This window comes from Hippocampus bargibanti, linkage group LG12, assembly GCF_051943395.1.
Source record: "Hippocampus bargibanti isolate YZ-2025 linkage group LG12, ASM5194339v1, whole genome shotgun sequence".
NCBI classification, from domain to species: Eukaryota; Metazoa; Chordata; class Actinopteri; order Syngnathiformes; family Syngnathidae; genus Hippocampus; species Hippocampus bargibanti.
In genome coordinates this window covers 16,944,713-16,961,158 of record NC_142745.1, presented here as the reverse complement: position 1 = coordinate 16,961,158, position 16,446 = coordinate 16,944,713, and the positions used below count along the sequence as shown (strand labels likewise).

Here is a 16,446-nt window from a genome sequence, read left to right as displayed (position 1 = left end):
ATTCAAGAGGTTTCTGAAAATGCAAAAAAACATCTTCCCCCTCCACATCGGCTTGCCCCCAAAGGTCTCACAAGCCTTCTTGAATATATTTCCATGCGCTCAATTCTCCGGCGTCCCGTAGCAGCTCTTAATGAGACAGCATTTGATCATAAGGGCTGACGCGCGAGTAAACATCCACACAACAAAGGCTTCAGTGAGTGTACGGCGGCGACCCTCTCCCCTTCTACGCCGCCATTAAAGAGCACTTAAGATGTTATCACACGGGTGGTTAGCCGTCTAATAGCGCACCGTGTGGTTTCGCTCAGGTTTTGATGTTCCATCGGATGTCGCGGGTCAATAAAAACCTACCCGCAGGCGGCAGTTGCTCAACGGTGATGACCGTACAAATGGATACAAGGGAGAGAAATTTATCCAGTTCCTTTTAAGATGCGGGTTCCTGGGGAGTCATTTATGACAAGGACCACAGTTTGTCCCTTTGATGGGGGGAGGGGGTTAGTGGGGGGGCCGGATTGACTCGGTTATGAGAGCTATAAACTCACTTTTTTTTAAATTTGTGCATATATTCAGTGACATTTTGGGAATATGTCATAGCGAGCATGAAATTATGAAATGCATGTTTTTTGGTACCTGTCAGGAAACCGGAGTACCTGGAGAAAACCCACGCAGGCCTGGGGACAACATTTATACTCCACACACGTAGGCCGAGGGCTTGAAATCGAACCCACGGGTTCCGCGCTGTGAGGTGGATGTGCTGACCACTCAACCACCATGCCCCCTAAAAAATAACTCCACTGTGTCGAATATATTCTAGTGGTTCATGTAAATGGAAGAATTGTTTCACGGGACTTTATGAGACACAATTATCTCCGCCATCACCTGTCGCAAATGCAATGTCATGAGTATGCACGACAGCTTGTATTTGTTTGATACAAAATAGTCACTTTTAATTAGCACAGGAAGAAAACTTGACACAAATGACTGCGAGACTCTGCAAAATTATCAAATACTGTCAGTAAGGCAAATCTGAAAGACGAAATAGCTTTCATATGTTTCATCTTTATCACCCCCGAGGTATTTCTTTTGTTAAATTAATCATTCGGGAGCCTCTAGAGAACATTCCGTGGCGCCTTTGCTGTTCATCCAAAAGCTGGAGGTCCTGGGGAGTTTTAGAGCAATTTCCCAGTGGGCGTGGCTTCTTCTAAATATATTGAAACACTGAGGTTTGGGCCAGAGGCGGAAAAATAACTTGCAGAGACCGGTGTGGAGGATACTATGGTGAAAGTAAAAGTGCAGATTCACTTTAGAAGTATACAATATAAAAAGTACAGAAACTAATACAAAAATGCATTTGTAGACTTGTTTGAACCTAATTGTGCTTTTCTACCACAAGTGATGCTTGCCAAGGTCGATACACTTCCGACTTCACAAATGTACACAAATTGCACATGATCATGATGTGCATTCCAATTGATGATTTCATTCATGACATACCGTATTTTCTGGACTACAAGTCGCACTGGAGGTAAGCTCTTGAAAAAAAAGGCTTTAAATGTGTGGAAAATATGGTACCTTTTGTTCAATTCGCTGGCAGATTTTAAATAAATAAAAAATGAAGAAATTAAATTGTCAATAAATAAATAGTTTACATAAATAAATAAGTTAGTCGGTTAAATAAATTCATAATTGAATAAGCTGGTTTATGAAATAAAAATAAATAAATAATTGCATCAATAAATCAATAAATGGGGTAGCCCGGTAGTCGAGTGGTGAGCATGCAGTTCAGAGGTTTCAGATGTTTTGCTCCTCATCTGAAGTGCTTCGTCAGCAAACTAAAGTTGTGCTGGTAAATATGGCCCTACATATATCCCTAATGGACAGAGGTGGCAGTGCCAGGCCTCTGCTCTGATAGGTTCCTGCCCTAAGGTTGGGGGAGCAGTAAACTACTCCCTGAAGCCAGTCTGATTACTTATTTTATCCTATCTGATTACCCTCTAATGGTCAATGCCTGGCCCCAATTGCCCCATTTGCTCTGGTATCACTTCACTAGCATGACTAAACCTATGTGGTAACGACCTAAGTTACTGTTGTAAACACGGTCTAAATTAAACCTTATAAAAGGAGTACAGAAAAAGGCTGAAGAAAAATTTTCATCGATGGACCACGTCTGTACGACGAGAGCCTACACATGCGTCTCCGTGTGTGGAGTTTGCGTGTTCTCCCCAGGCCCGCGTGGGTTTTCTCCAGGTCCCTTCCGGTTTCTTCCCACATTCCAAAAACATTCATGGCAGGCTGATTGAACACTCCAAACTGTGCCGAGGTGTGAGAGTGACTGGTTGTTTGTCTCTGTGTGCCCTGCCATTGGCTGGCAACCAATTCAGTGCCCGAAGAAAGGAGGATAAAATATCTGGAAAATAGATAGAAGGATGGATAAATAAAATAAATAAAAAAATATTTAAATAAACAAACAAATAACTAATTAAATAAATAAATAAAAGCCCAATAGTTTTTTTTTTTTTTTTTTTTTATGAGATTTAGACTTGTAAAGAGACATAAACTGACATGTATTTAAATGGAGGCGATTTGCCGAAGTGACCCACATATGAACTGTTGGGACGAAATGTCCGGAGAAACATTGATGCTACAGTATACAGCCAAGTGAGAAAATGCCCTTTGGTTCAGTAACAAAGTATTTCTTGGTCAAAGAATGCGACATAACCCAAAGGCTGTTTGCATGCTAACTTCACGTCTCGCGGCAGCAAGCGGATAAGGTCTGCACAGATAGGATATAAACCATACAAGTACACCACGCCGCTACCCCCTCCACCGGCAACCCTCCCCTAACAGCAACCCGAGTATGTTGTGGGCATTAAGAGCTCAGCGGCAGCCACCCCGCTTTAGAAGTCTTTTTTCCCGGGTTAGGGCTTCGCGAGGCGGCTGCATAGGAGGATAAACGCGCCGCAATCCCGCAGGCCAGGAGCCTCCTCAGCTCTTCTCAGCTCTGGCTTTGCACCCCTGACACCTCCGGCGCTTTCGCTTACCGCCACCCCCCTCACCCCCGTATTTTTCTTTCCATGCCTCATTATTCACCCATGCCCACCCCCACGACCTACCCCTCCCCCAGCATCACATGCTTTCTGTCCTATCCGTCCCTCTTCTTCCCTCTGGCCCTCGGCATAGTTCTGCTTTTCTGTGGCTTCTTATCCCTCTCCCCTCCCACTTCATGTCCATCCCTTAGTCCTCACATCTTCATCCACCCCAAGCGCCTTCCCCCTCCCTCTTTTAATATTCTCCAGTAATGAACAAGGCTCTCGTCCGATCTTCTCAAGGCTCGAGTGGCTGAAAATGACGGCGATAGGCATTGTCGCGCCACTCGGGGCGAGTGAGCCGCATACTGCAAAAGTGAGAGTCAGAGGTCCGTTATGTAACTGGGGATTTGACTATTTGGAAAATAACATAAGGGGTATAGGGGCAGAGGGGGGCTGCAAAAAAACTAAACTCCGGCAGACAGACGGCGGGAATAACAGTCTCCGAAGAACACATTATCGTGCTGGGCTGGTAGTTTGTGAGCCCGCCATCTTCAAAGTACAAAACCTGAAAGATCGACGACTGATTCCCAATAGGTGGTGGACACGACTTTGGCGCAAAATTGCAATTTGTTGGTTGAAACGTGATTCATTTGGGTCGCACAATGATTGGTACCAGAATCATAAACAGAAGGTACAATTAACGCGAGACCTCCAATTTCACGTCCTCGCTGAGCAGTGAATGAGAATCAGCCAACATTGTACAATACTTGAACAATTGAAGTGCTGCATTCGTGAGGGAAAATAATTATTGCCGAGGGTTATTATTTTTGTTCTGAAAAGTGATCTGCAGTGTAGTCGTCACAAGGCCGAGCATTTTAACAACATATTTCTTTGGCCTTTGCAAGAGAAAGAAACACCTCCACAAAAGCCAGCAGAGTGTGACACTTCGACCCAACTTGTCTCTTTTAAGATCAACAAATTAAGTTCTGTTTAAACTTGCGGAAGAATGCAGATTGTTGAAACGCCTTAACGGGAACGGCAGTTTGACAGAACCATCATCGTTGAGTGGAATTTGTTTTGCATTCCAAGTAATTCCTCCGCAACTTCTTGAGACACCAGAACACACAAAGCGCTTGATTCTGATTTGTCGCTAAATGGATTGAAAATATTTCCCTCTCCAGATGAGATGCTAATTCTGTGAATAGGCACATTATTTACTGACAATCCCGGGAGGAATGCATGCAATTTCCAAACTGCACGAGTCAATAGTTTGCATTGACACGAGGTCTATAAATAAAATGAGCGACTTCATCGACGATGTTCACAAAAAGGGAGGGGAAGAGGGGACACATGCTCACAGTTGCAAAACAGCCGAAAATATCCAAATCTACTCATTACCGGAGTAAAGATGCTTTGTGCCACTCATGAAACAAAACAATTGAGCTGTGGGGAAATTCAAGACTAAAAATGGAAGGGAGCGTAGCGTTTCAGCCCGTAGCATTTCACTTTGTTCCTTTATTTGTTTCCTGAGACGGCGTGGCGTTAAAATGAGGCGATGGGAAATAAAAAGAGAAAAAAACATCCTGCCATTTAGGCAGGAAGAGTGATAGATGCCCATGGAGACAGAGTGAATGGCGGATCCGGGGATGGGGGAGAAAGAGGCCTGAATTCAAATGAATGTGCTCGGAGCTCAAGGTGAGTTAATCTGGTTATGTAGATAAAGGATTTCCCTGTGGCTCAAAACACTGAAAGTTATGACTCACTGAGCTTGTGACTGTGTTTTTGTATCTGCAAGTTTTGCTCATTTTGAAAAAAAAATAATGTATCAAAAAAAGAAGATTTCACTTGTTGCCAATGTTTGAACTTGTAAAATTCTGCCATCCAAACAACTTGATAGATTATTTGATTTTGGGTCTGGCGCAGTTGTTGCACAAATATATAATTTATTAATAGACTGGTGCCTCGAGATATAAGTGACTCGCGTTGCTCATTCACATTGAGTTTTAGCTTGGAGTCAACAACCATCAAACTACAAACCAATCCTAAAATTAAAAATACTATATTTTCCGCACTATAAGGCACACCCTAAAAGCCTTCTTTTTTTGAAATCGTACCATGCGCCTTATAATACAGTGTGCCTCCTATATGGAAAAAAAATTAAAATATGTCATTCATTTAATATGGGACTTATAATGTGGTGTGCCATATCGTCCGGAAAATAGGGTAATGTAAATTTGAAAATGTTAAGTATTATTTATTTATGTATTTACATATTTATTTATTTGTTTGTTTGTTTGTTTATTGTTGTTTTTTCAGGTATGAAGAAACGAAGAGTCTGAAAATGGCAGACCTGGAGAAAGCCCACGCGGGCCTGGGGAGAACACGCAAACTCCACACACGGAGACGCATGTGTAGGCTCTCGTCGTACAGACGTGGTCCATCGATGAAAATTTTTCTTCAGCCTTCTTCTGTACTTCTTTTGTAAGGTTTAATTTAGACCGTGTTTACAACAGACTTACCACACTTACCACTTACCACATAGGTTTAGTCATGCTAGTGAAGTGATACCAGACATTGAATGAGGTATCATAAGGCCAATTTAGCATCGTGCTAACAAGCAACGAGAAATATCATAGATAAGCATTTTGAATTGCCCTACGACTACTACTACTACTACTTGACCAGAAATGGTAGAGCAACACATGTCGACAGACAATGCGCCACGACTCACATGTCTACTGTAATTGTTACCCTATGTGAAAAATGACAGACAGTTCGGCCCGAAAATATTTGGACAGTTACATAAGTTTTGCTATTTTAGCTGTTTACATAAACACAATCCTAAATACAGTAATATAATGAATATGGTCTTAAAATGCACAATCCTAGCTGCAATTTGAGACTTTGCACATCCAAATTGGAATAAGGGTTTAGGAATTATAGCCCCTTAGTCCTTTTATACCCCCTTTTCAAGGGACCAAAAGTAATTGGACAATTGACTCAGAGGGCTGTAAAATACTCAGAAACATCCCTTTTTGTTAACCTGTCATTAATTAAGTAGTGTAAAGGTCTGTAGTTGATTGTAGGTGTATGATTTTGCATTTGGAAGCTGTTGTGACCACAAATCATGTGATCAAATGAGCTCTCATTGGAGGTGAAGCAGAAGATCCTGAGACAAAAAAGAAGAAGAAATCCGTATGAGAAAGAGCTGAAATAATTGGAGTAGCCTAATCAACAGTCCAAGAAAAAAAGGAATGCACTGGTGAGGTTAGCAATTCAAAAAGGCCTGGGTGTCAACGCTAGACAATAGCGGCAGATGTTTGTTGAATACTCTCCATGGTAAAGAAAAATCCATTGACAACATCTACTGAAGTGAAGAACACTCTCCAGGAACTTGGTGAATCTAACTCTCCAAGACTTCATAAAAGTAAATACAGAGGGTTCACCACTCGGTGCAAGCCATTCATCTGTCTCAAAAATAGACAGGCCAGACTTGACTTGCCCAAAAAAACCTCAACAAGCCACCTCACTTCTGGAAAAGTGTTCCATGGACAGACGAGACAAAGATAAACCTGTAAACCAGAAGGATAGGATGAAGAAAGTTTGGAGAAAAAAAATGGAACATCACATGACCCAACGCACACCACATCATCTGTGAAACATGGTGTAGGCGGTGTGATAGCATTACAACAGATAAGAGTAGCCGGATAATTTCTGAACTATACAGCGATATACTTTCTGCTCAGATTCAGCAAAATTCTACATATTTAATCGGGCAGTGCAGATTGACAAAAATCAAAAGCATACAGCAAAAGCAACCCAGGAGTTTATCAGGGCAAAGAAGTGGAATATTCTGCAATGGCCAAGTCAATTTCCAGATCGCCACCCAATTGTGCGTGCATTTCACTTGCTCAAGACAAAGTTGAAGGCGGAAAGACCCACAAACAAGCTCCGACTCAAGGCTGCTGCTGTAAAGGCCTGGCAAAGCATCAAGGAGGAGGAAAGCCGGTGTTTTGTGTTGCATATGGGTTTCAGATTTCAGGGGGTGATAGCCTCAAAAAGATGTGCAACAAAATATTGACAACAAAACGTTTTGGTTAGGTTACACTTAACTCATTCACACCCATTCATAAATTTATTCGGGAATTGAAAATATGACGTAGAGCGCCATTCCCCATTGTCAGCATCCTTTATGCTTGGTAAACCAGTGAAGGGTGAGTTTCAATAGCATCGCCCTACGCACCAAATGTGCAACAATTCAATGTTTCAGGGTCACATGAGTTTTCTTTCCCCTGCTACAGCCCCCGCAGATGCTGTATTTGTGGAGGAGTGCTAAGCAGTCCAAAAGCAAGTGCAGTTTGGATTGAGGTTTATTCTGGCTTTTGTTTTGTTTTGTTTTTTTAAGACGAAGCGATGCTAAGAGCTCGAGACTTGCAGAAGGTTGCTTTGGCGTCTGAACAACACTTGAAACAGCGATTGCATGGCACAAAACAAATATGAGTGTCAAGAAGCTCCCTTTTGAGTCATGTCACAAGCCTCATCGACAAAAAGACATGAAGGCTAAACGATTCCGGAGATAATTGTCAGCCGCTACTTCTACTTTCCCTCCAGTCTTGTTTGACGAAATTTGTTTCAAGGAAAAGAAAGACCCGCGTTACAGTACTCGCGGCCCCCATCAAACAGAATGCAGACACGGCGCGGCGATGAAGCCTGGAAATTTTGGTTTGGAATCACTCCCGCTTCAAAACAGCCAGTGCTTTTCATCTGATTTCTTCTGAGCACAATAAAAAAATCCACGCAATGAGTAAGCACGATTGAATTAAGAGAAAATGAGGGCACAGAGGGCCCGTTCTGTGCTGGCACAGAAGCAACATCAGTGAAAGATGAACTGCGTGCAGGATGCACTGAAGGATCGTCATGGTCATGGGGTAGCACCAGCAGGGATTCAAACCCACTCCACGAGACGATTGACAGATACAAATGAAAAAGTGCATAGCTCTAAAAAAATTAATATTCAATGTGAAAAAATGGTGAAAACGTCATCGCTACTTCAGATGACAGGATCATGGTACATGTCACTAAATTATATTGAAGTGATACACCTCGGCAAGTAGGCCAAAATGTTGGGATGTCCGTGAAAGTTACAGGGTGTCCAAACATTTTCATTTGAGAGCCCATCCTGAAAAACAAAACGATGAAAAGGCCTCTTTTAAATCTTTCAGATTTTTGAAACAAGCTCAAGAGAGTCGAGAAACCAAATATCGATTGTGTATATTTTCGAGGTTATTTTGCCGGCTTTCTGTTCAAGATTTGAGGTTGTCAACATCCGTCAATCTCACAGTGAAATGGCAGTTAACCCCCCCCCCCCCCCCCACATCCTCCCTCCCAAAAAACAACAACTATAATTTAGTGACCATTTTTTCAAACCGTTACTTGATAATCGCCCATGTGATGTCTTCATAAATCAGAGAAACGAGAAACGAGTTGCGCTTCTAAAATTGAATTCCCTTTATTTGCCGCAGTGTTGTGAAGATCAATTTGATATGATATTTTAATCCTAAATGATTCATCCGTGCCTTCGAGTGGAGAGAAAAGTGAACAGTATACAATCTAATTTATTAGGTGCACCTTATTTTTAGACAACCTCCCCCCTCCCACTTTGCCCACCTTGAGCCTTTTCAAATAACCTTGTGTCAAATGTCAAATGTCATTCTTAGACTTTTTTTTGCTTGAGCTTGTGGCATGCAAAAATAAATAAATAAATAAATAAATAAATAAATAAATAAATAAATTCCTGGATAAATAAACAAATAAATAAATAAATAAAAACTGTTTCATTTACAACAGATTCTTTTCTCACAGACAGTGGCATTTTTAGGTGTTTAATTACCTTACATGTTTTGGTGTGTAGTTCCGCCTTCATCAGAGTGTCACGGATGTTGTAAATAAATAATTGCCCGGATGGATGAATAAATAAATAAACATAAATAAATACATAAGTACACTAATACATAAATAGATAAATGCATGCACCAACACGAAATTAAAGCCAAGTATGCCCCAGAAGATTCCCACAATGACGAGGATGACGATGATGAAGAACCAACAAAGACATAAGCGTTGCAAGGTGTTACGGACGTACAATGTTGCTTCATCGCGAAAGAGTTTGACGTGACGCACAGCAAAATACTTCATCAACGTAAGTAATGTAAACGTTGCAGTTTTGGTTTTTCATTCATGTATTTAATTGTGTTGCATTCAGATATCTTTATCGCTTGCAACATTCACAGTTTTTAATGTTTGTACATGCTGGCGTCCGTGGTTTTGTGTGAATAGAACAACGTGATGATTATTTTTTTTGCATTGGTTGCATTTTTGAAAGGAAATAGTCATTAAAAAAGTGTAGACGTTTTTATTTGATGCACACGTTTATTTTTCACTTCACTGCTGTACAAAAAGCATGCTAGATACGCAATCCATGAACCCAATGATAAATTTACATGCCATATAAAAGATCCCCTATTTACATATTGCCCCCCCCCCCCCCCCCCCCCCCCCCCGTTTTAACGCAGTTCGGCGCAGGACGGATAAATCGACAGTACGGTTGTAGCGAATTTTTTTCTGACTCCCGAGAATATCGATATAACGAGACTTTACTGTAATTATGAAAATTGCATTAGTATTATAATTAGCATTAGCATTAACTAACGCTGATTTGTATTGACAAATCACAGTTGGATTTTTTGAATGGACTTGGAGTAAGATAATCATCAACAAGGAATTTCCAGTTCGTCCAAAATGCCGCTGCTACCTTCTTAACTAGGTACGCATAAGAGCGAGCACATCACTTCTCCTCTGGCATCCCTTCACTGACTCATTTTAGAGTTATAGTGATGTTTATGAACGCTTTAGCTAACCAACTTTTCGCCTTACGAACAATAAATTCGCGAGAATATAATCTTGGCATACGAACAAAAAGAGAAACACACGGAGGGCCACAATGGCTGGCGGACTAATTTTTGGCAGAAGAACACCGAACCACATGGCCGAACAGCGCCACCGTGGCTGCCGGACGACTTTTCCAAACCCACTTTCTTTGAGTGCACTCAGTGTAGACGTGGTTTGCTATCGAGTGATGTCTTTTTGCTATTATGGGACCGAAAAAGACCCCACCACAGGCTAGTGTTCAGCCAAAGAGGACACAAAACAAAATTACTGTCGAGCAGAAGAAGGGGATCATCAAGAAACACGAACGAGGTGTGCATTTGTGTGACTTAGCGTTCCAGTACCAGTATGCTAAATCGACCATTGCTACGTGTGGCTAAGGGTGTTTCTGTGTTGTCTAACCAACGGTCTCGGGCAATAGAAGAGGTTGAAAAACATATGTTGATTTGGATTAACAAAAAGCAGCTCGTAGGGGACCATGTTGGATTGGATATGCCTTTATTTGTCTCACAGTGGAGAAATTTACATTTCACAGCAGCAAAGTGATGAAAGTAATGAAAGTAGAAAAACAAAATACATGAGCTACTGGAAAGGTTAGTGATCATATTATCACAGAGAAAGCACGGCAACTTAACTCGGATATCATCAAGAGGCAACTACATCAACGACCATCTCAAAGGTAAATAAAACAACTTTATTATATTATACAGGACAGTTTATTTATTTAATTACAATACTACTACTTACACACTTACACACACACATACTTGCACACTGCAAGAATCCAAACTAGGGCGCGGAAAATCCTACTGGACCCTCCGCACCCTGCCCACCACCTTTTCCAGCTACTCCCCTCAGGCAGGCGCTACCGATCCATGCGCACCAAATCCAGCAGACATTTAAACAGCTTCTTCCCCCAAGCCATTAACTCTTTGAACTCTTTAAACTCTTTCAACAGTAGCCAAAATGGAACTGTATAGTGCCACTTAGCAGTTTTTTTGACGACAATACTAGTGCAGCGTGTTCTACCGGAAACAAATTCCTTGTGTGTTCTACATACTTGGCAATAAAGATGATTCTGATTCTGATTCTGATACAACAGCACATTTATTATACATAAAATAAGGTATTTTTGTGTAGTTCTAAGGCTTATTAAGTCAAAAATTCTGTATTATGAGGACCTGGAAACAGATTATTCTCATTTTTCATGGTTTTATGTGGCAAATTATTGTTTGGAAGACACACTTCGCCTCACACTTTCTGGGAATCAATTAAGTTCGTAAGCTGAGGTATCAATGTATTTGCTTTTTTCATCCTATTTATTGTTCTCAAACTTACTTCATAAACTCCTCTGCCCCCACCCCCTTGTAACCAGACACCATTAAAGGCCCCATGTAGTAAGCAGAGGCTCAGTGAATTCAATTATGATCTTGGAATAATCATGGCTTTAGTGTACTTTCGGAAGTGGAGGTTGTTACTTGATGGTGGTACATAAAACAACAATGGTTCCTTGGTCAATGATGCTGCAGAAGAAATCAGGTCTTTTTGAAAGCTGAACGACTGAAAAATACTTCCCTTTTGTCCACTTGAACATCTCCCGCTGTCCATCTTTCGCTGTGAAAATTGAAGACAGACGAGCAAAGGCGGGTGAAAAGCTGCTTTTTGAACACGGCGGACTGACAATAGGAAGGAAAGTAGGAGGGGGCGGCTCAAACCGCACGACCATCCGAACGCTCTTTCTATCGACCATATTGATTTCCCATTCTGCCCTGCAAGCCCTGAAGCGGGAGGAGCACCACCCCGGCGACGGTCAGCAAAGTCTGTTTCAATAGCGATGGACCACAGACGCAAATGCCCTGCGGCCTTCAAACACACAGCAAAACCACGGTTAAAAGTGGAGTCTGGCGCGGCGGTGACAACAGAAGTCTGGCAGCCTTGAAAGTGCTCCATTTCTTCCTTCCTATCTCCAAGAAGCCGCGACCCCATTTTGCCCACTATCTCACAAATCCCCCCCCGCTACTTTAATGGAGAACAGCTGCTCATTAGCTCGCTTGCATCATGGCCACCATGCCAGCTCCAAATAATTCAGCAGGCCACATCATATGACAGTCAGAAACACGATTTCGCATGGCCAAACAGCGGGACATTTGGAAACATCTTTGTCTGCAATGTCGTTTTATTTTGAAAATCAGGAACATCAACCAAAATGGAGTCTTTATGTTGTGAAACACGTTTTCAAGAAATGTCCGTGTAACTATTTGATGATAAACTTGTCTATTCCTTATTTCTGTATTCTTTCTGTCACATTCTAAAATGACATGAGACGGCCACCACGCACTAGCTGATAGGAAAGTAGTAATTGTTGTCGAAGATGTATGTCCAAGAACAGCACCATAAACTAGCTAATATGAAAAGTGCTGTTTGTAGACAATGATAAATGGTATGTCAGGTCTCCCCCCCAAGAGAATCACACATCATAGGGACGGGCACCAAAACAGCATTCTTCTCCAATCAAGGTCTCCCACATGTGTCAGAGAACATTCGATGCGAACGACTTGATCATTGGCATGATGGCCAAGTGGCAATGGATCAAAACAGCAGCTGCGCGAGCACCACGTTTCCGGTCCCAAAAAGCCGCTGCCAGTTGGCAGCCGACCATGACTTCATAGTCTTCCTTCGAAATTATTTTCCTGCCAAAAAAAAATGTCCTCTCCTTTCGACACGATTTTGGTGCTCAATGCTTGCAAAGGACACATTTTCGGAGATGTCTTCCAAGTGTTTACCAAGTGCTGCAAATGACCAAATGTTAAATATTAAAATAAAAAAACTGGGTTGCTTGTTGATGTAATTGGCAAAAGAACTTATTTGCTCTGCTTGAATAAGGACGAGCTCTTGCTTTACAAGCATTTGAATGTCATTTCACGACTCGGGAAGAACGACTTGAATTATTTACGACAAATATATTATGTTTTTTCATCCCTCAATGTTGGTGAGAGATGGAAACAGGCGGGACAATTGAATTCTCTTCCATCCATTTTATAATGCACGTACTGTCACTAGGACAATCCCAAACCGTTTTCAGACATACACGGGAAAGCATTAACCAATCGCAGGGCACATGAACGAACATGAACGAACATCAACGAACAAAACGAAGAAAACCCACGTAGGCCTGTGGAGAACATGCAAACTCCCCACAGGGAGGCCTGAGCCGGAATTGAACCCCGTACCACTGCACTGTGAAGCCAGCATGCTAACCAGTCTCCACCGTGCTCTCCTCCCCGATGACAGAATATACAATGGAAAGGTCTATTTAATACATTCAACTACATTTCAAATTTATTTTCAAATAAATTAGGCCATAATGTCACATTGAGTCGATTTGTCAATAATTCAGACCAAAAACCTTTGGTGACAATTTGTTGTTGTTTTTTTGGTGGTGGGCAGTACTTTTTTCCCTTGCGTAAAACATGTGGCCTTGGATCAATAAAAGTCTGAGGGAGCTAATGATTTCGTTCGATGGACACTTTCGATGGAGCGCAACACATGAAGAGCTCAATAATACGCCTGGCTTTGCAATAAAATGACATCAAAAATCTCTTTTTTTCAAGGTATAATCTTCCTTAATTTATGCTATCCTGGAAGTGGCTACTTTTTTGATAAACACACATTACCTAACGTGTGATTTAAAAAAAAAAGGTTCAGTGCTGATTTTACTTCAATGCGGTGACGCAATCACGACAAAAAAAAAGCCCTGGCAAAAGGAGACTGTCATCTTTAGAAATATGCTCGTATGTTGTGCAATACGCCGTTTGTCGCGTAACAGTGAAATATGGGCCCGTCTCTGGAGAGGCGACCCACTAATGTAATGTACTCCCCTCCCCTTTAACCTTGCTGTAAGCTTTTCTCACCTGTCAGATTACTCTTGGGATGCGGATTCGGAGTGCGTGTGCGCTGTCAGGTGCATTCGTCGCTGCATTTTTCACGGGTTTTGGCTGGAATGAAGCTCAGTGCCGCCACAAGTAATACAAAGGCTTTTCCAAACGATGCTTCGTTTACCGAGCAATGAATGACTTGGAATGAATTACCTTTTCTTGATCCGGGTGTGGTGCTCTCCAAATGGACGAGATGAGCACCCGACGTACGCTGGAAATGAAAGGCATTTGTAAGAAGACAGAAACATTACGCAACACGTTGGAAAACTAAATCAAGAGGGAATGGCTGAATGGGCATGATGATGACCTTGCCCGTGGGCTAGCGGAGCTATTTCGTTTGCCCGGATATCCGCTAATCACAAAATGTGTCTAATTATGCCTGAATATGATACTTTCGATTCCCATGTCTGATTTGTTTTTCTTCTACCGTCTGCATTAGCCTGCCATTCTCCCACTGCAATTTTAAGGCAGTTAACATTTGTATGTATATTTTACTGGTTGTCACATGCTTTAAATGGGTTAAAATATTATTGAAATATTGACAGGGAAAAAAGTTCAACCCAGAAAGACAACCTGGAACAGGGGTGGGCAAACTTTTTGACTAGCAGGCCCCAATGGGTTCTAAAATTTGACAGAGGGGCCGGGCCAGGAGCATTTGGAGAGAGTGTTTGGGCCGGAAATACTAAACCTAAAGAATTAAAGGACAACCGACGCCTTAGGACAAGTTATGTCCATAATTTATAAAATCACTTCAAATGACTTTGACTGGGCGTATTTTACAAAGATTCCAAAGCATATAGCTATAGTTAATGTTTTAAAACTCGCGCTGAATATTCATGAAGTCTTGTTTTCGAGTTGATGACGATCCCCATGTGACGTCACGTTTGGACCGCACCCTGACCGAGAAAGCGACACACAATGTATTTTGCGGTACTTTGTTTGGTCTGAAAACTTCGTGTTGATCCGTGTTGATGGCAAAATTAGAAGGAAAACACATACTGTGATGGTAAATCGTTGTGTGTTGCACCAAGACTACTATTTGATACTAGTTGACACAAATTCCCAGCAGACAAATCAGCCCATTTCCAACGGAGCTTGGGCGCCATCTTCTGCATTTTCTGGGTGCTACATTGCTGTCATTGACAGCTCGAATTGACATGGGAGGACTCCTTGAATCAATTGCAAACATTTATGCTTTCCTCTTCAGAACTATTTGAATCATATTCATAACTGGATGAGTAACAAGAAAGCATATTCTCCGAATCATCTGTGCTGTATGTCATGCATATTAGCATATTTGACAATAAAGCTGACTTTGACTTTGACTTTGACTTGACTTTGAATCTGAAGCCATTGTTTTGATTCTCGAGCAAGGCAAGACGTCTTGGCGTGACGTCACGAACAAGGGGGTGGGACCTTCTGAAACTGGCCATTTCCGAAGTCATTTTTATTGGTGTTTTTCATTTAACTAAAAATATCAGCCTGCCTGTTTTGGGTATTTTAGATGCTATAAAACGTTTTTCTGATGTCAGTGGGAAGCACAAAAAAATGGTGCCGGTTGTCCTTTAAACGTAGTGTGTACAAACCTCATAGCACAACAACCCAATTTATTAACTGTCTTTCAAATGTGAAACATATCCCTGATCAATTAATAAATTTGTCTCAAGGAATATGCAAGATATGGCATTTACAGACTTTTTCGCAGATACTGGGAGGAGGTGCAAAGGTGCAAAGTTAAAAAATCAACATTTATTGTGAAATTGAATCACTTTCAACATTCAAAACATATTCCACAACGAAATATTCAAGCTCACTAATACCTTAAACTCCGCTAAATCATGGATGGATTGTCCTGACCGCGCGCTCTACAAACTCGCCACGGACGCCCTCGCCTTCACGCGCAAACAGTACACGTGTACCGTCGCCAAGCACACAAATATAGGCTCCCTGCAGTTGAAATTTGCATACTAGCCAATCAGAAGTCTGCTTCTTTCTTCCGGACTTTCGCAAGCGTTATAAAGTTGTGCATTTGCATATCATTTTCCAAAATAGATGCACAGAACCTCAGCCCAGAAGAAAGATTCAAAAGAAGCTAACAACATGTGTGACGCTAAAAAAAACTAAATTTATATCAAACCGTGACTGTAAAGTGTACGTGAGAGTTATGAAAGGGGCTTAGTGGCTTGCAGCAGGCAATGCAAAAATTGCATTGTGCACCATAGTGACAAATGACTACTGCAGTGCAATCTGCAGCCTTGAACATTTACAGTATATTAAGCAAGGTAACATTTGTTGTAGGTACAGCCTTAATTAATATAAAAAACGTAATACTTTGTGACGATGGTCTTATCGTGTTTCAAGTTGTGAAAAATGTGGCAGGCAACTTTTCAGAGTTGTCTGCCATTTTGTCTGCTAGTTTTTGTCACGAGTTTCAGACACTGTTTTTACTATAATTTTGACAAGTTCGGTGGGCCGGATTAAAAAGCCTAACGGGCCGTATGTGGCCCGCGGGCTGTAGTTTGCCCATCACTGACCTAGAA

At 41.6% G+C, this 16,446-nt stretch overlaps 1 protein-coding gene and 1 long non-coding RNA gene across 8 annotated transcripts in view; one reads left to right on the top strand and one right to left on the bottom strand.

The window, feature by feature from the left end:
* Positions 1–16,446, bottom strand: part of cdh22 (cadherin 22) — a 200,453-nt gene that overhangs the window by 152,579 nt on the left and 31,428 nt on the right. For 3 of the 7 annotated variants that reach the window (XM_089009503.1, XM_089009504.1, XM_089009501.1), the window contains exon 2: positions 13,883–14,117. The exons of 2 other annotated variants lie outside the window; for them this stretch is intronic. Coding sequence is in view for 1 of the 5 variants with exons in the window: in XM_089009500.1 (XP_088865626.1) it covers positions 14,060–14,117 (58 nt within the window). In the remaining 4 variants the exon portion in view is untranslated. The remainder of the gene's footprint in view (positions 1–13,882; positions 14,118–16,446) is intronic. 2 more of the 7 variants (XM_089009500.1, XM_089009506.1) reach the window with 1 other exon arrangement.
* The window catches only part of LOC148890742 (uncharacterized), a 219,077-nt gene that overhangs the window by 188,871 nt on the left and 13,760 nt on the right, over positions 1–16,446 (top strand). The gene's annotated exons all lie outside the window — the stretch shown is intronic.